Source organism: Diplotaxodon limnothrissa, linkage group LG23 (genome assembly GCF_057381915.1).
Source record: "Diplotaxodon limnothrissa isolate DT_005_m linkage group LG23, D_limnothrissa_male_GT1.1, whole genome shotgun sequence".
NCBI classification, from domain to species: domain Eukaryota; kingdom Metazoa; phylum Chordata; class Actinopteri; order Cichliformes; family Cichlidae; genus Diplotaxodon; species Diplotaxodon limnothrissa.
The window spans coordinates 12860829-12881683 of NC_140617.1; the positions used below are offsets into that span (position 1 = coordinate 12860829).

At 38.8% G+C, this 20855-nt stretch overlaps 1 protein-coding gene across 2 annotated transcripts in view; it reads right to left on the bottom strand.

Annotated features, from left to right (window-relative positions):
- Nucleotides 1-20855, bottom strand: part of gabrg3 (gamma-aminobutyric acid type A receptor subunit gamma3) — a 74510-nt gene that overhangs the window by 32617 nt on the left and 21038 nt on the right. For both annotated transcript variants that reach the window (XM_085347156.1, XM_085347155.1), the window contains exon 3: nucleotides 14965-15032. In XM_085347156.1, the coding sequence (XP_085203282.1) occupies nucleotides 14965-15032 (68 nt within the window). The remainder of the gene's footprint in view (nucleotides 1-14964; nucleotides 15033-20855) is intronic.

The window sequence follows — 20855 nt, forward strand, 5'->3', positions numbered from 1 at the left end:
AGTCAATGTGTATTGCTTATGTTTGTTTTTTCTGGGACTGCATGTGGAAGATTCAGCTGAAACGGACAAGTGACATAAGTAAAACAAATAAGAGATTGCGTGTTTATGGAATAGTTTATTGTGGGCTCTTTGCTGGCCACTTTGAGCCCATAATAATAATAATAATATGTGAGTGGAGTGACTTTGCTTAAGAGAAGTCACCGATTACGTTAATGTTAACTGAGCACATGGGATGATCCATGTTTGAGGCGAATTATGGTAATAATAGTGATTTAATGATTTGAGAAAACATGCACATGACACTTGTCTTGCCCGTGCTGAATGCTTGTTACTCTTTTGATATAATTGTTTATACGTGTGAAGGTTGGTTTTATTTCCAGGTCTTGTGTATGCAGGCTCCTGGTGGAGCCAGTTTTTAAGACAAGGATCCAGGTTTGGTGAGTTGACGCATGAGCGTGTCCATGCGTCAAGAGGTGGAGTCCAGAATTAATATTAAACAATGTTTACTATTATTGTTGGAGTGATTTGTGTGATTAGCTGTATTTACAAGTATTAAATCTATGCAAGTGGTGCATCCATGTTCAGATGAGGCTTTGATGGTCTATAAGTTCACTGAACTAAAGAATGTGGTTTGATGATTGTTGACATGCTCTCCAAATAGAAGTTTTTCTAAAATACAGGTGCAGCAGTAATCTCCTGGGAAATCTTCAGAGGCCCAGTGAGAAGCAGAAACATTCCAGGCATAGCCCAGGCAGTGGTTGAGGTCAAAGATCAAGCTGGTTGGGGCCCATCATGAAATCAGACCTTGGAGCCACAGCAAGGACCATGAAACTGCCTGCAAAATAGAGGAGAGGATCGTCCACAAGATGGGAGAGAGACTTCAGGAGGATCAGAGATCATCTTCAGCACAGCAGACAGGACACAGAGAGCTGTGCTACTAAGCTTCCAGGAGATCAAGAGGAGACTTCCCACAGCAAGATTTAAATAAAATGAAAGATTCAATATTGACGCTGAGGAAGACAACTAAGGTGTACGACGTGCTCTGCCTTAAACCTTCAGCAGCATTGGAACATGAAAACTCGAGGGATGAGGAGCGTGCCAAGCTCCATCGACAGCGCAGAAGGAGTTCGAGGATGACATCATGATTCTGTGAAAGCACAGGAACCAGAAACTATGGTGGTGATGACAGCAGTTTCCTATGAACTGCTGGGATCACAACAGCAGTAAGACAACCCAGCACCCTTTCCACAGAGATGTTTCTCTGCAGAGCGTGGACAATGAAGGAGTCATAAATATCCCCCTCACAGGACGAAGGCTTGAATGAGGTGATGGGGGTTGGTGGAGGCCATAAAACTAGAGTGCTGAGAGGTCTGCAGCTTTGGAAATAGCTGAGACCCATGTTGACAAACAACAAAACCAACTGGTATGTTTGAATGTTTATTCTACATACATTTGGACTCTGGTCCTATGGACAATGATGGAAACAACTGGAAGAGACATTCATGACGCCCTGCAGAACTCAAACAACTCTGCAGAGAGACATGTGATTTGCACACCTGGAGGAAGCATTACCAAGCTGAGATGTTTTTAAAAATGTTACTTTTTTATTTTCACTATTAAATCAACAATTTCTTTGGTTGCTTATAGGATGCAGTTGCCATGAGATGAGATCAATGAGGAATGGGATAACTGCTAATACATTTGTTAAACTGTGTACTTTTTTCAGTAATTTAGGGTGATTTGACATATGCTGAATATAACAATGTTTGCCTTAAAGCTGTCAGACATGAGGTATTCATAACTGGGAACTTTTCTAGCATAAATGTCGAAAAGGGGGGAATGATAGAGTTGTATTGTTGATTGTCATTTATGCTTAGAAATATTTAACCATAGATGCTTAGAAGTGTATAATCAATTGTGTAGTGATAAGTTGTGTGATCTTTAACAGGCTACAGAGGCCTGGTGTGCATTCCACACTGGGAGCATGGGAAAGTTCGTACCTTGTTTAATTGTTATGGTAGGATTAACGTAGTTACATTTGTTTTAGTTTAAGTGCTTTTTGTATATAAATGAACTGCTAGACTTCCTTACTGTGTTATCTAGGATGAGGGGGGGTCTACCCTCTTCCTGACCAAGGATGTTTGCTTGTGTGCTTTTATGACCCTTTGATCAGCAGTAACACACACACACACACACACACACACACACACACAGGCAAGGTACTCTTTGTGTATGTAGACGTCATATGTTAATGAACCTATGCATATTCATGTAACCTCAATAAAAGGACAGTGATACGGGAGAACGGACGAGAGCAACTGGGGCCAAGCGAAGGAACGGCGTTTGTCCGGTTCTCTCCCGTGCACGAATAACATGAAGCTTGCCTACTTCGTGTCTTGCTTTGCGGTGTAATTATATTGCCTTCAACGTTTCAGCGAATAGGTTTATGCTACAAACCCATCAACATCACTGGGCCAGAACGAGACCTGGAAAAACTCTAACAGAAGCTGAAAATACCTGCCAAGTAGGGCTGGGCGATATGGCCTAAAATCCATATCGCGATATAATTTGAAGCACGTGCGGTAACGATATATATCACGATATATTCTTTTCTTCTGTATAACGTATTTTCCACACTATAAGGCACACTTAAAATCCTTTAATTTTCTCAAAAATCGAGTGTGCCTTATGTATGAATTCTGGTTGTGCTTACTGACCTCAAACCGATTTTGGTGTGCAGAAATCTGTTAAAAAATGTTTTGATGGATTCTCAGAGTATTACGGCTGCCGTAGTAAGGAGCTTCGCGGAGTAATCTGGGTCCAAAACTCCGTCCGCTTCAGGTCCCAAAGTCAAACGAACGGTCTAAATTCTTTCATCTTTAATAAAATCATCAGCGTTGCTGCTTTAGCAGGTGTAACATTAAGTTTAACATCCATGCATCCATGAAAACAGAATTTATTAGATTTAACGGAGTTAGAAGTTAACAGGAAGTTAGCCTGCTAGTTTCCACCTAAACATTTCATACCATGTTCTGACTGAGAGATTTTTGAAACTAATTAAAACGTACAGCTCTGCTACCACTTCCAACATAAATGAAGACAGGAAACTAAACAGCAGTGGCGTTTGCAGGTTTACTGAAGTTCGACTACCTGGTATATAATGTTGTGCTACGTGATTGCTAGCGACATAGCTATGTTAGCATAACATTAGCACAGTGAAGCTGGAGGATGAACGCCAAATTTTTTTCCACTCGATAAAAGTTAACGTGAGGGATTCTGGTGGTTAGGGACAAATGCAATCGCGTAGCAGGATGCTATACACGGGCCAAACTTCAGTCAGGAGAAAAACTGGGATTATTCATCCACAATACGAGGTTAGTCATTAATATACTGCAACAACATGGGAACAGAACAGCTGCGAGAGAATTCAACATTAATAAATCAATGTTACGGAAGTGGAGGAAGCGCAGTTTTTGGCTTTCCCCACATTTCAAAAGTGCTTCATCTCTTTGCTATGACTGTCGCCCGCCATAATTTGCAGATGATAATGGTTGTAGCGCTGCGATGCTTTCGACCAAAACAGGCGCAGCTTGATGACATCATCAACATGCGCGTTTCTATCGTATATTGTTTATATCGCCCACCCCTACTGCCAAGCAAGGTTACTAGGTAGTCGCTGACTCTTAGATTACTTAAACTGTGAAGAACAAATATATTAGAAAAAAAACCAAGGATTATTTATGTCTTTTGATACAGTGGCTGTACATTAACTCCCAAAAACAACACACTGTGACATCCCCAGAGGTGCTCAGACTCTCCCACATAACTGCATCACTGAAACTGATACCTCAGGTTTTGCAGATTTTATCAGACAGACAATCTGCCCTGCAAGAGAACAAACCAAAAACACACTGAATCCTTCCTTCCTACTAGGAAAATTTGCTTCTGTTAACAGTAGGCAAGACAAAGAGGATCCTTTGTACGCACAGGTATCATGAAAATTATGAACACTGCTAAAAACAGAAAAGATATTTCTGAGTTCATTAAATACTAACTGAACCACACGTGAAGAATATTAATATTCCAGAGACCTGTTCTATGTTGTGTTACCGAGAGCCTCATAATTTGATCCTCATGCTGATGGCTTAATTTCCCAAATCTTCAGCCACAAAGTAAAAATAAGAAATGCAACATTCTCTTTGTTCAACTAGACGCTTTGTAACTGTTAAACAATCAGTTACAAAACTGTTCTTTACACCATGGATGAGAAATGATCAAGGTCATTTTGTATTCTAGCAGGTGTGAGCCAAACAGTTACAGTGACTGCAAACTGCAGGGACATTACAAATTAATGTTATGGTGGGAGCTAAAGAAAACCACACGAGCAGGGATGTTGGAGGAGCTCTGCCAGCAGCTTCTTTCTGCAGCAGGAAATGAGCTGGCATAAATACTGTGTTTCTCTGGTCATCCAGTGTATAACAAACAGCTTGTGAGTGGGAAGCTCTCAGTGAGAAAAGCATTGTTGGCTTTTGTTTGGCAGGAATTCCTTGTTTACAGGAGGCTTCCTTGGACACTGCATTCCCAGCAAGTTCTGTATTAACACAACTACTTTATGATTACAAAGATTTGGTCTTCTCTGATTAAGCATATTGTTCACTGCTAACAAAAACATGTCTCAGAGCTTTGCTTTTTCTGATTAGCTCCTTCTTGCTGTGCTTCACTGTCACTATTTTCAAATTAAACAGCTTACTGGAAATCGGTCCCCATTTAGATGCTTTCCTTTTCAACACCTTTTCTCTAAACCACATGACCCTGATTGTTTTACACTCGGCATGGGGTCTGTCCTGGTCTGTGTTTTCTGTTGGGTTCTTTGTGCAGTGTTGTGCTGCCTGTGCTCGCCTGCATTTGTCTACATGTTCACTATTATTGGTCTTTGGTTTCTTGTTAGTTTTCTCTTGTTGTGGTTTTACTTCATGCTTTTGTTCCTTTTCCTCTGCCCAGCCAGACCCCAGGGTTTTTGTCAAATGCTGAAAATATATAAATAAATAATATAACCTACTTTAATTAAATATATCACAAGGTAACCCTAACCCAAAGGAGAATTTACAAGTGCATAATGTTTAGATGATCTGACTGAACTAATTCTGGCTGCTGGTTAATGTGATGATGGTTGTTCTTAACATGAGTCTGAAAATACAATGTACTGAAGTTTATATAATAAACTATGAAATATTTATAGAGCACAAAATTGCAGCAGTTGCCTCAAGGCGCTTTATATTGTAAAGACCCTACCCCTCATAATCTTGATTTATGCACTTCATAAAATGCTGATTTTATTGCATTAAATACCTTACACAAGAAGCACATTTCTTTGGGACTGACATGCAAATACACTAAATTATGACCATAAACCAGCACAAGAGGAACATTTGAGAGATCCAGGTGTATGACACATTGGTGTATGGTATTCTAATTCGGGAGCATCAAACACATGGCCCTGAAAAGTCCAGTCTGATCGACTCTTTCACTTAGGAACACATGGAAATTACCATGTCAGTTTACAGTTTACCTCCGACAAAGTTTTCACTAATGGAAAGACCATTACTTGGACAAAAAAAACTGGAGGAGCAAATCAACAGTTTAAAATAAACAACTTATGGAAAAGAAGTCTGCTTATAATTATAGGACAAAGTCCTGGTAACAAGCTGCCAGTGGTTTTTCTGCAATATTAAGTCTTCAATTCTTAAAGTTTAAGCCCCAAAAGCTTTTCTCCTCATGCTGTCTTTAATTCATTTCAGCAGCATTTAGATCATGTAGAAAACCACAGAGGTATTATTGAAATTGTACTTTTTAAATATAAAAGTTTGTTTCTGTTTGAGGTATGGCTGAGTCTTGCTGTAGTGGGCATCGGGGGGATAAAAGCAATTCTAACTGTACTTTTCATCAACTGATTAGCGCCGCTTGGTGATTTCCACCCACCAGGCTCAGGAGAGCAGTTAGGAGCTCATTATATCTTAATACAGCACAGTGAGGTAAAGAAGACACGACAGTCACTTGTTTTCTTTTCAGAAATAATATGATCACCTTTTAATAAAAAAAACCCCTTTCTTTAGTGTATATGCATATATAATATAATACAGTACTCTGAAAAGCATTAACCTTCCCTCTAATTTCTCATTAAACAGATTTTAATATTAGACAAAGATAACCCGAGTGAATACAAAATCTCTTTTTTAAAATCAGTTATTTTATTAAGGAAAAGTGGGTTATCCAAGCCTGCCTACTCGTCTGTGAAAAAAAGAAACATGCACGTGTTGTGCAACCCTTGGCAGCAAGAACTGCAATCAAGTATTTGTGATATCTAGCAACGAGTCTTTCACATGCAGGAATTTTGCCTTTGCAGAATTGTTTTAATTCGGCTACACTGGAGGTTTTTTTTAGCATGACCATGTCACGTCGGTGTGTGGAGAGAGAGAAGAGGGGACCCAAATGCAGGATTCGCAGGCTGATTGAGGATGTGGACGGTGTTTATTATGAAGACAGAATGAACAGAACATGACAGATTGCACTAAACTGAATGACTGGACTGGACTGGAAACACACGCGGAACCAACAATGATGAGACAAGGAACTAAGAGAAACCGAGGGCTTAAATACACTGGATGACGAGAATGATTAGAAACGGGTAAGAACACAGCTGAACTAAATCGAACTAATGAGACAATGGAAGTAGAACTTGGCGTAATGCACACAGACAAAAGGCTAACACAACAAAACAGGAAACATGCATGTAAACTAAATACTGACAAAAGTCCAAACAGAAAACACTGACAGAACAGCCTGTTTAAGGTCACGCCAAAGTATCTCAGTCTGATTTAAATCCAGGCTACTTCACAACCTTCATTCGTTTTTTGTTTTGCTTTTCTTTTTAGGACCTTTTCCTTCACTATTTTCTGGTAGAGAGGGGAATTCTGATGTTCCTTTTCCTGCTGCCGTTACTTGTATGATATGACGGGACTCAAACCTTCCAGAAACTTCAGCTTTTTTCTCATCAGGTCACAGAAGATTTTCCAAAGATCTGTTATTCAGTTTCTTTAGATTGCGGGACGACATGTTGCTTTTTGAGATCTTTTAGCCTACTTCACTTTGTCAGGCAACCTCCGTTTAAGTGATTTTTTTTCTTTATTCGACAGGTCAGGCAGTAATCAGGTCTGGGTTAATCACAGTTAATTCATGATTTAACAAGAGTGAGCAATTATTTTTCCACACAGTTTCCCCCCTAATTAATTAAATGATTTAAAAACTACATTTTGTATTAATATTTGTTTTCTTTGTCTAATATCAAAATTTGTTTAATCTGAAACATTTAATTTGATAAATATGCAAAAAAAACCAAACAAAATTTAAAATTAGGAAGCAGGCAATAATTAACTTTTTCACAGGAGTGAATATATATAAACTCATTTCCAGCACCTTTGTTTAGCCATTACATTCAGCTTTTAATAATAGCCGGAATACATACAAAAAATGAATAATGATAATAAAAAATGTAATAACTTTTAATTTCTCTTCAGATTTGGGTCGAATCTGAATACTCTGTCTTTAAAGTGGACGTGGAATTTTTAGTCCTTATCTCCTGACACAGTCGTGCATGTTTGAAGAGTCTGTTCTTTAGTTATTACAAGTCACTTTTTAAATGAAGTTGTTCAAAGTGGAACTTCATTGTGTTTGCAAGACAGGGTGAACTTTTGGTACTGTAATTAAATCTTACATGTAGAAGTCCTTGTCCTGTCCTCACTTTTTCATAGCAGCTGGGACATGACATGTAATATATTATCTTTTGTGGACTCGCTTCCTTCTGACAGGTTTAGAAGACAGGCAATTTATCAGGTATACTATTTCCTCAGGAGATTCAATAAACAGCCTACAAAAAGCTGTTTTTACCAGCAACATGAACAAGCTTTTAGTAAGCACACTATTAATCAATGTTAGACAAACATTTAAGTGTTTTCTGTAAAGATGAAAGTTTTTTATCTGTTCTCAGATAAAACTTTAGTGTGAAAATAATGCCACACATTTCACCTGTATTCAGTGTTAACTCATGATGTTCAAGATGATGACAATACCTGATATCTTAGCATTTATGCCAATTAGCATTAAGCATAAAGTCTTTCCAAAATAGAAATACATTGATCAAATTTAGGGATTGTTGTAAGATAAATAATCTTCAAAGACAGTTTTTCAAATTGACCAAATTGACCTCTTGTAAAATTCTGGTTGACTAATTTCTCATAGACTTCATTTTAAGAATAAAAATAAGCGTTAACTGGAAAAATAATAATAAAGTTCAAATCTATACAACTTGGACAATGTCTTTTAATCTGTGCTTGCTGGATTCATGCGTGAAGAAATAAAATTGTGCTGCTTGCTTTGACAGGAGTGACTTTGGTTGGCAAACCTCTGAACGCAGATACAGATACGCACAAACTATGCTTGAATGGAAGAACGTTAGCATCTCGGTATGAATGTTTGAGATTCAGAATGAAGGGTTTCATTTTGTCTCCGGCAGTACTTCGACTTCACGAGTTCTATGTAGGCGCTGCCAGCTTTTCGTCACAGGACTAGGCATAATGTATAAGGGAACAAATGAACACTAATCGGGCCATTGTTAAAAATGTCACCACAGGTGTGCAGAAAAGTCTTTGACATGTGAAAACGGTCTGCTGAGTTTCTTCAGAAAGGAATTAATCACCACCTGTCTCTTGGAGAAGTCATGGCACCCTGAAATAAACGTTGCATTGTAATTAGAACCAATACAAGTATGACAACTGATGTGACCACATGAACTGCTCTGTGACTACACGATTTACAATACTGTAAGCTGGTTGCACAGCAGAGACGGTGCTTTACAGCCTATAGAGCACTTTATAAGCAGTAAAGCTGATTCAAGGACAAATTACATATTTACAAATTAAATACTTATTTGATCCCTTGCTAAATTTGTGCATTTGCTCACTTACAAAGAATCCAAAGATCCAAAAATAAAAATTGAGAAATTTTATGCAACTTTTGCATGTCATTGAGTTGAGAGAAAGTATTTGATCTCCGACAACCCAGTCAGAATTCTGGCTCTCAATCAGTCAATTAATTATAGATGCTCCTGATCATTTCATTATCTGCATGTACGACACCTGTCCATAGAATCAATTTCTTCCATTCAAACTTCTCCACCACCTGGAAAAAGCCCAAAGACTGCCTCACATCAGGAACAAGATTGCAGACCTGCACATGGGCTACAAGACCATCTGCAAGAAGACTGACAAGAAGGTGATAACTGTTGGTCATTTTATATTTCTCCTATTTCCAAATAATGTAACCATCAGTTACCTTCGGTCTGCAACTCCGTCAAAGATCTTGCCTCTTTGGGTGAAGATAAAAGGCAGTTGATCAGCCCAACACTACACAGCAGTTGAGACTGCAGTCACCAAAAACATCGCTGGTAACAAAGTATGCTGTAATTGAGTGAAATGCTGCAGTGCAAAAGAAGGCGCAAAAGAAAATGAGCGCACCGCACAGCTTTGTATTCAAGCTGTTTGGCGTCAACTTGACCCACTGTGTTGGGAGGAAATGGAAACATTAGGTTTGGGGCTGTTGTGTTTGATAAGGAAACAGGGCGTCTTCACTGCATTGGGGAGACCAATGGACAGGGCCATGTACTGGAAAATCTTGGACGAGAACCTCCTTCACTCAGCCAGAAGACTGAAAATTGGTTGTGGATAGATTTGCCATCATCACAATCACACAAAACATACCACCAAATTTATAAAGGAGTGGCTAAAGAAGAAGTAAATTAAGGTCATGGAGTTGCCTAGCAAGTCTCCAGACCTCAGTTGCCAAGCGGAAGCCAAGAAACTTGAATGATTTAGAGAGTTTCTGTAAAGGGGAGTGAGCCAAATTCTCTCCCAAGATGTATGCAACCCTGGTGACCAACTACAAGAAAAGGCTTACCAACAGGAGTTTCTCCACTAGGTAATAAATCATATTTTGTTTCAGAATCAAATATTTATTTGTAAATGAATTTTTAAGTTTTATGAAATACATTTTTCTGGATTTGTGGTTGACATTCTTTCTCTCGCCAATAAAATGAAAGAACCATAAACTTTAGAAACTGTTCATTTCTTTGTTAGTTAAGCATACTCACAAATTAAGCACAGGGTCAAAAGATATTTCTCCCACTGTCTCAAATATCCCAAATATAAACTTCAAGGCTTGCTTTTCATTTACTGAAGTCAGAACATCAAAGCAACAGTGAAACATTCAGCATGACAAAATGGATCAATACAGGAACAAGTAAGCATGTCACAATGATTCTCCTCTGACAGGAGGATTTGGTTTGTATCTGAACACAAGCAGATCTAATTTATTTCCTGCTTTTCTTCTGGGTCACACAGGTCTGTGCAAGCACTGCACTTTCCTCTTCCAGACACTGTGACAAAAAGTAGCTTTCAGTTTGCACCAACAGCAAAGCTCGAGAGCTGTATCAGGTTTGAGGAAAACGCTGATGTCTGCAGCTACAACGAAATCTTTTTTTCTTTCCTCTTTTTTTTTTTGTGAAATAAAGTGACTAAAAGCGTCTGTACATTCATCATCTGTGACAAAGTCACTCAAGTGGCAACAGTGATGACAAGGTTAAAGCCCGCGGCTAACCCATGGTGCAACCACAGAGGTGTTTTTGCCTAATTTTGCTGATTAGACTTTGGAAAAACTGTGTGTGGGTGTGTGAAGACTGTTGAACTGACAGCCAGCAGAAAAGTTGATAATGGATGGGTGGAACAGCTTACACATGTATGTTACACATGAGATGGTTTAACCACCCAGAATAACTAAAGACACGTGCTTGTTTTAGAAAACTGAAGCGAGCTAACACTAGCATTTAGCTTTGAGTACATCTGGGCCTGGTTTAGGCTATAGCCGAGACAATACTGGATATGGTTCTATCACAGTAGTTTCATAAACATAGTATTTAGTCTTTCCCAAGCAGGTTTGTCATGGCCACAATTTGCTGCAGGATTTCATCCATCAGCAGCAGTGCATAGCTGGTGGCATGGTGTGTTGGTCCCGGGTTTAACCTCTTCCTGCTGGCATGTAGCAGAGTGTTGTAGTTTTTGTAGAGGACCAAAATATGGAGATGGAGAAGTCCATCCTGTCACTGCTTCAACTCCTCTCCACTTTCACCTTCAGATGAGTCAGAGTTGGATTCTAGATGGTCTGTTTCTACCACTGAGGCCTCCTCCATGTCAGCTTCAGTCCTCAGAGGAGGATGAGGCATCACCTTCACAAATATTTTGCACAAGCATTTCCAGAGCCTCCTGTGTGCTGCAAAGTCTTGCAATCTCCAAACTGACAGCTCTTGCACTACTGACCATACTTTAAGCATGGGTGCAGTGCAAAACACTGTCAAATTTTGTTTTGGTTCTTGCTGCTAAGAGATCTTTAAAGCTCTGACAGGTTACTGATCATTTACTGTTATTGAATTATTTTATAAACCCGAGCGTCACCTTGTAAGAGAAAAAACTTGAAGGTGAACATCTCTCTCTCTCTCTCTCTCTCTCTCTCTCTCTCTCTCTCTCTCTCTCTCTCTCTCTCTCTCTCTCTCTCTCTCACACACTCACACACACACACACACATTTTAGTAGCAAGGCACTCTTGCAGAAAATAGAAAAAGTGTGAAATGTGCATGCTTTGAACGGTAAAAGGTGGAAAAAATTAAAATTAAAAATTGAAGGCAAGTAGTCCAAAATAAAATCTGAACATAAAGGAACGCATTAGTTAATGTCAAAATAAATGTGGGATCATGATTGATAATTTTCAATGGGGCATTTTTGGGCTTTAGGATAAAATTTGGCCGTTTTTGCATAGCTTAGCTATTTTAAGCTAATTTAAGGAACTGAGGCAACAATTCTAAAATGAAAAACAAAAAAACAAATCACCTGGAAAAAATTATCTATATTTATTCAGCACAACCAAAACAGCATGAAAACAAAAAAAGAAAATGGAGTGGCACAAAATGTCCCCAGGCTCATCTGAGGTGTAACGGAACTAACCGTGCTCGTAAAGAAGACCATATTTATCTCCATCCATCCATCCATTCACTTCCGCTTATCCTTTTCAGGGTCGCGGGGGGCGCTGGAGCCTATCCCAGCTGTCATAGGGCGAGAGGCGGGGTACACCCTGGACAGGTCGCCAGTCTGTCGCAAGGCTAACACACAGGGACAAACAACCATTCGCACTCACATTCATTTGCACATTCACACCTAGTGACAATTTGGGTTATCCAATTAACCTATCCCCACAAACTGCATGTCTTTGGACGGTGGGAGGAAGCCGGAGTACCCGGAGGGAACCCACGCAGACACGGGGAGAACATGCAAACTCCACACAGAAAGACCCCGGCCTGATGTTAGAATTGAACTCAGGACCTTCTTGCTGTGCGGCAACAGTGCTAACCACCGTGCCACCGTGCTGCCCTACCCTATTTATCTACTGGGTTATATTCCTTGTCCCTTCTTTATTAATGAAATAAATCAATATTTATTTACATTTAACAAGAGAGCAAAGAGTAGTTTGTGTGAAATAAGTCAGAGATAGACAAAGCTCATGAAAATACATAAAAAGGAGACTGATTGTTAAAGCACTTAATACAACATTAAAAGGGGGAAAGTTAATAAAAAAGGAAGTGATGTGGTTGTGAAGCAGTAAATAAAATGCTGATTGATTGACATATTTTGCTGTATTAAATATTAGCCTATAGCTGGCAACCCGTAGTGTTGGCATCAAACTTTGATGACTGTTTAGGCAGCAAAAGATCGATAATTTGCTTTTCTGCAATCTCATATATGCCAATGCGTTCAAGCAATTGGCTGAATCAGTGTATAAAGAAATTGATAGATTATGTGTTAATCATATCATGTTATCAAAAATGAGAGATTTGGATGGATTTATTGATTGGCACGTGCTGACTGCATTCCTTTTACAATCAGGACTGGAGAGCAGCAGACTGCTGAAACACCAAAGGAGGAGGAAATATGGCGAAGAGGTGAGCCTCCAAAAGACTAAATAGAGGTAACACATTTTTTAAAGGGGCCATTATGGCACAATGGAAGCAGAAGCTCTGAGACCAGGGCTGTGAAAGTTTACAAACCACATAAAATCTCTTGCATGAATGCTTTGTGAGCATCACAATTTAAATAATTTTTTCCTCAAGGTTTTGCTAATGCTGCTTAAAGAACAGTAACAAAGATGAAGAACTAAAATTCCTTATTTCAGTGTCAATCTGTGAACAGACAGCCTAACACACCTGACTAAACCAGTAACAGCAGTAATAGTATGTCATACTGGCATTAGAAAAAAACTACAGTAATTAACCAAACGATGGATTTTATGATGAAGCATTGCAGGCCTTACCTTTGTCCTCACTTACTTCTCTTATTTTACAGACTTAATGCCACACAAACAGAAATGATCCTGTTTTTTGTTTGGCTCAGCAGTTCTTCCTTTTTGGACTAAGCAACTCACATCCCTCAGCTTATCAGACCATCAGTCCTCTCTCTATCTTCTTCAGAAGCCCCTCCCTCATTCTTCACATACACTCTAAGTGTGTTAAAAGTGCCCATCTCTCACCTCTCTTAACAATTTGTATGCTTTCCTCCTCTTCCTACATCCAAACTGATCTCATCCCTCTGATTTGACAGCATTTAAGCCTCTCATGCTGCAGGCTCCTCAGCCTTTGGGAGATGAGGTTTTATTTATTTATTTCATTTTCATTTTTCTGTGCTGATTTCTTGTGATATTTGTATGTTGTCCTTGTACTTTTTCTTTCTTTTCTTCTTTTATATTGAGGATTGGAGGAAACATAAAAGATAACGAGCAAGGCTATGCTTTAAGCAGAATTATGCTGCGCATAATACATGCAGAAATGTAAGGAGAGAATTTAAACTATAAGAAGTGTTACATTTATTTATGCAAGTTTTGGAATAAATGTCAGATTAAATTTTAAAGCCAACATGTTAAAATAAAATATAACCCTTATACTGCACAACAGAGGGGGAAAAGTGCTAAATACTGCACTAAATGCTAAAATACTATTATATACTGATTAGATATGTTTGTACATTAAAATCATCAAAGTGGAAAGTTACATATATTCATATGTCGCTGCTTGAAAAGATAACAGTTAGTAAATAACTGTTAAGTAAGTAACTGCTAAATAATAAGTTATGGAAACAGATTTGACAGATAAATGAAGTGGTGATGCTTTAAGATGAAAGATAAAGATGTTGTTCTGCATTTGTTTTGGTACCAGCAGGAGAATTAGACCTATTACGCTCATTTCCCGAGCGCACCGCACAGCTTTGTATGAGCACAGCTCAAAATAATCCTCATTTACTTTATCAGGGACTCGGTGTCTGAAACAAGCTGTCTCCCTTTAAGGTAGCGTTTATCTGATTGGCTGTCTCCTGCAAACCAGCAGGTGACTGGAGCTTATGTACTCGCAGCACTGCCATGCCCTGAGATGACCATATTAGGAATATCCACTCTCTATTATGCCCGACAGATCCATTAGGAGAAAAAAAACAAACTCTCAGAGATAAATATTAATATCATTCAAAATTCATAATGAATTTTGGCCATGTTGTATAAGCTGTTCCAGTGAAATTATCTTATAAATGGTGAGTACCAAAAACAGGTAAACATATTTGTGTTAGGATGGACCTAAAATATCTTTATCTGCACACAGACAGGTAAACTGTTCTGAATTAGTTCAAGTGTCAGTCGCTGACATCCAAAAGTTTGAATCAGCTGCTGCTGCTGAGACACTCTCACCTTTCAACCTGTGTTGTATTCCTCATAAACCCACATGTACATATAATTTCATGTAGATTAATGGAGAAAGGTCTGACTTACCATATTTATTGAAGAAACTGGCCCGATACTGTTCACGTATATATCAACGTCAATGACAGTTGGTTTAACTGCAGGGGAAACAGAAGAAAAAGGGTAAAGAAAATCAGTGCTGATTGAGACATTTAAAAACCATACCTGCCTCTTTGTAAATCAAAGAGAAGCAGAGCGAAGATGCATTAATGAAAATTTACTGTTCAGAATTATTTAAAGAATGAGCAGCTGCTGAGAGAAGCAACCCTCTGGAAGTTCTGGTTGTTAAAAATCTTTAATGCAGTAATTATGCTGCGTTTTCACCAACGGGCCACAGACTGCACCACAGTGCAGCGCAGAATTACACTTTAATTTCAGACAAAGACAACTCCATGTAGAATATCAGAGGAAAATCAGAAGTAGTCCACTGGGTCTTGGTCCCACTTTTCCCTGCAGGTTTTCACCCTCGCCAGCTAATCGTGAGCTGAATTACACCCGAGACACCAGCTAAATGCAATTAAGTGATAAACCATTGGAGCCTCCATCTCTGACTGGACCAGTGGATGTGGACTGATGTTTCTATATCATATGAAGGTAGTAAATGACAAAACAAATTAAAAATGCCAAAATCTGACATGAGGTCATCAGCACAGGTAGCAAGAAGCTAACAGAGCAAAACGGTTAGTTTGTAAGCTACTAATCTAATCACAGCATAATATAATTATTTAACCACAGACTTGAGGAGACACGTCACACAGTTTTACCTTCACAATATTCCTGAACACAGTTTGTTGCTATTTATATACCAGTGACCTACTTAGATTGACTCGACACGGTTCACCACAGTTTTCAGGTTTTTCCATTAGGTACCTGGTACCAGGTACTTTTTTAGTTCCAAGCGATCCGAACAGGTACTAAAATGTGGCGTTGTCAGACTGCATGCCACCGATTGGCTGGTCAGTAGCATCTCTTAATGAGTCATGAGAGTGTCTCCTTCATGAAAATCAAAACCGCCATTTTTGAAACCCGGCAATGGGAAAAATGGCTTCAAAAAATAGTAGGTACTAATGGAAAATAGGCTTAAAAGACTTGTGTTTGTGTGACTGTGGTGACCTTAATTCACAGGTAACATAAAATGTTTCTCAACTTAAGGAAATCATTAATATAATATTATATAATATGATTAATATTACACATGATGAGGGTTATCTATGTAACCACAGCATGTCAGTGACTGTGGCCTGCAAAGAGTATACACTATATGTAAACAAAGCTTAAAACATCCGCCCACTGTGCAAAGAGATGTTGGATTAATGACAGAAATTATTTCAATGTCAAACTTAGGCTCATTTTAGATGGCACTTTTATACTGCTTCTAGGGGCTCTGTAGTCCCATGTTTCCAGAGGGTGGAGGACCTGTTCCCCACCCCCTGGAAACATGGGAAACAGTTATGTGTAAAGGAATGCAGAGTGATGGTCCATAATCAGTGGATGGTTGGTGCGGGCTCTTGATGCTAAAACAAAAGTGAGCAGCTGCACGGTGAATTTGGAGCAGAAATGTCCCCAGCTTCTCACAGGAAGTTTGCACAATGGCTATATCGACAAAGACTATCTAGCAGATTATGCAAGTGTTTGTGTGTGGACTGGACTAACTCTCATACTTTTTGTCGCAACTTCTCTCAGTCTAGCTACTGATCACAACCACAATCTTCATTCATTCTTCACAATAAAACAGGATAACTGTAAAAAATGAACCATATATAATGCAAATGTTCTTTTAAACTTATTTCAACACATTTTAATAAATTACAGTTTGACCTGGTTAAAAACAAATAAGTTGATTAATTTAAATGAATAAACCACAAAAAACTACCCAGTCCAAAGTTCAAATGTTGAACATCATATTGACCTCCAAGTTGGGTCATGCTTGGACGTCCAATTTGTGGACCTAGTTTGGACATTGTATAGATGTCCAGAATTGGTCATGGACTGATGAACCCAATGCACGTCTATCCCACGTCCAGTGTTCAGTGGGTGGTGTTTGTATTTGCTTCTTGTTTTCCAAAATTTACATCCAGTCTAATATTTGATTGATCTATGGATCCACCAAGCCACCTAGAAGGGCTCGTATTAGGTGATATGTATACAGCAACTGATAACTTACTAAATACATGCTAGGCTTTCAAATAAGATGAGATTGGCTGCATCTGTACAATCTGGTAATTATGGCTGTAACACACTGAGCCAACAATTTTCACACCAGGAAGTTGCCTCAGTCTTCATTTTTTTGCAACCACCATCAATATACATCGATACACACATTCCAAACACAACAACTTAAAGGACTTCCTTTCTTCTTTTCTTTAATTAATTTACACCAGCCTGCCTTATTCATGGAGGGACACCCCTGGCTTTCCCCGCCTCTGCTGCTCTCGGTCATTTCATGGACAGGTGTAAAAGTGTCATTTAAACCTCAAGCTTTAACAGCTAAGTGACAGCTGTGACACACTGCTGCCACGAGTGTTCACATTTGCATAGCAAAGAGCTCTTCCATCATTTTACATTACCTGTCTTTAGAGTCTTCATGTCTCAGCCAATTAAATGCACAGCGAGAATTTTTTACACCTGCCAGTCTCCCTTCCAGCATTCGCTTCACATGCTAACAGATGGCACATGAGAGAACATTTCTGGAGAGCTCCCACTGAGGCAGCTTTTCAAGGCCACTATATTCATAATGGCACAACACCTGGTGAGCAAACTAAATTGATCTGAGGTAAAATGTAAAAATATCTGGAATATTTGTCCAAAACCTCTCATCATAACTTTTTTTAACACCACCACCACCACATAGGCCAGGCTGCAAGTACTTACACTCCTACAGGTGAAGTGTGTGGAAGCTGTCAGATGATTATGTCAGTGACTGCAACAGGATACGTGCTGGCAGCAGAGCGACCGCCCAGGCAACAAAGTAATTGGACACAATTAACCCTGATAGTTGGGCAGCAACACACTCGTGCTGCTCGTTTCCTCACCTGTGCTAATCGCTCCTGAACAGCACGCATACATGAGAAACACCGGTCAATTTTCTTTTTCAAAACAAAAAACTCATGAGGTCAGTCTTCAAATAAGGAAGAGTCACACTCTCAGTATTTTATAACAGTCAACAGAGATGGAGACAAGGGTCAAACAAGCAGAAAAACAATGACTTAAAGTGACCCCAAAATTTCCCCTTCTTTTGATTGCACACGTGAGTCATAGTACATCTATCATTATATAAAGGTATACTGCTGTGTAACTGTGCTTTTCTTATGCTTAAATGGATCAGCATGAATCACTGACCTAAAAAGTTCAACAGGAAGTACTGTGATGTCATACTGTGCAATGAAAAGTATGTGGAGGTCGAGGTTTTCAAAGGGCAAGTGAGCATTTTGATTACAAATTAAACCCTCAAATGTCTCGAGCCATTTAGCAACTAAAATGATTGTTATATTTTATAAAAGAATATTGGTTCTCTGTTTGTGCTTCTAATATTTGTAATGTATGAAAGATTCAATACTGTGCTTACTGTCTGACCACTTTTACTCTTCACACAGCCTGAGCTGTCTGAACCATAAATTCCACATTTGGATTCTTCACTTCATCAAACCTGTTGTCACTGATTTCAGTCCAGTTCTTGTGTAACTTGGCATACCACAGCCTTTTTTCGCTGTTTCCCTAAGAATGACTCGTTGACAGCCGATATGTCTTCAGATCAACTGAAGGTCCAAATGCTTCTCTCAGCTCCTGTGTCAGGTCTCTGCTGTTATCTTTCCTATTTCTTAAGGACATGACTTTCAGATACTGTTCATCTGCTTTAGATAATTTTTTAGGCCTGCTACTTCTGCTTTTGTCCTCTACTTGTCCAGTTCCTTTATTTATTTTTAAAGGACACGCTGCACACCATGCTGAGACAGGCCAAGTTTTGAGCTAATAGCTCTTTGAGAATCACCTTGTTAGTCCAAAAAAATCTGTTTTATGCCTGTCGAGCTGCATTATCTTTGGCATTTTTCAATGATTCAGCTAAAGAAATTAGAAAACTATTTTTTGTGACATACTGCTTGTAACAAAGTCCCTAAAGGTACATTTTTAGAATTGGTTCATACTTGTTTGTTATGTTATGTGGGATTAACAGTGTTTCATTCCTTTTAGGCGCCTTTTTTATGCTTGAATGATTCATAGATCAGTGTAAAATGGGTTAACAAAAATAAAAAAAATAAAAGAAGAAAACATAAAAATCAAGACAATCAGCTACATAATAAAAAGGACACATTATACACAAAAATGAAAAAGAACATGTACCAGAGTTTTTGCAGAATTACAAATACAACCCTCTGAAATGTTTCAGTGAAGGAGATGCAGCTTCATAGTTTTTGTAGCTCAATGCAAGTTCGTTTTAAAAAAGAATCACAGCTGACCTTAAAAATTTCGATCTGTAAGTTCTTTGTTTAAATTCAATCAAGGAGCGGCGGTAAGGAGGCAGTCATTGCAGCAGAGCTTTGTCACTGACAGACATGCAATACATACTCTCTTCGAGTTGCTGGGGTTCACCATCCTAGCGAATTGAGATCTGTTTCTATAAAAATATCCTATTTTCAGCTTTAATTGTCTTTTAATATGTTTTTAAAAGTGTATCATCCAGAAAAATCTGAACATGGACTACAGGCTGGATAATTGTAGGTGACCTTGTAAATGTCATACTTAGACTTATTTTAAAACTTTGATAAAACTATGTGTGATCAGAGAAAAGCATAAGTCTGTGTGGTTGCAGACCAGGTGCATGTCTTTGGAATAACCATTTCAAAGGCAATGCACACCATCACAATTTTGGTTGTGCCACTATTTTCCCTTGTGTGACTACAAAAACGAGCCAAAACGAGATGCCTAATTATGGAATAATTACCACCAAATTACAACCAAATCAATGATTCTAATGTTTTAAAAAAAAAAAACATACATATTTTCAGGCAATTTTCCATAATCCTGGAAACCATTAGCCAGACTAACAGGCCAATTCCTGCATGAAAAGAAATATATTCACAAATTCATGGCAGGAAATAGTTATGAAATTTAAAATATTCTAATGGCAAATAAAATGACAGGTCATAAATGGGCCTCCCATGTTTAGTGGGTCATGTCTCCAGTGTAGGTTTGGTTCTGTCTTTATGTTTATTCATCTGTTTCCCAGTTGTGTCTCTTCCATATGTCACAATGTCAAGTCTGCATTTTTGTGCACATCTCTTGGTTCCTGTTTTACTTTAACAGTCTCGCGTCCCGTGTCCCGTGTTTTGAGTTTCCCCTTTGTCTCGTCATATCAGCTGTCTTGTCTTGTCTTGTCAAGTCAAAGGTTCCATCCAGGTCTCAGGTTATCAAGTATTGGTTTTCTGTGTTTAGCTTTCTGCAGTTTATGTTTTTATTAGTCATCCCAGTCTCCTCTTGCCTTTTGCTTTGTAGTATTTTGTGCAGCCAACAATAAAGGCTTCCACCTCTCCGTTGTCTGCATTTGGTTCCACCTCTTTCTCTTCACACAATCTACCCTTGCATATCATGACACAAACAGGTGAATCAGCATTTGTACAACTTAAAAATTTTCCAATTCTAAAACCTTGCTTCACGACTCATCGGCGGAGATTCTTCTGGCAATTTTTCTGATTTTGCATAACCAGTAGGCGCAAGCGACAAGTCTGTCAGTCTTGCCTTATCAAGAAACGGCTAGTTCTCCCAGAAATGAAGAAACCACAGTTTTGAAATAAGAGACATTCACAAAGTCTGCCACTCATATCATTATACACACAGAATTGAGCATAAATGGAAAGTTTTTCTTGTCTTCCACTCCAGCAAGAATAGATCGAACTGAGTGGGCTGTAAGAGACTACAAACAAAAT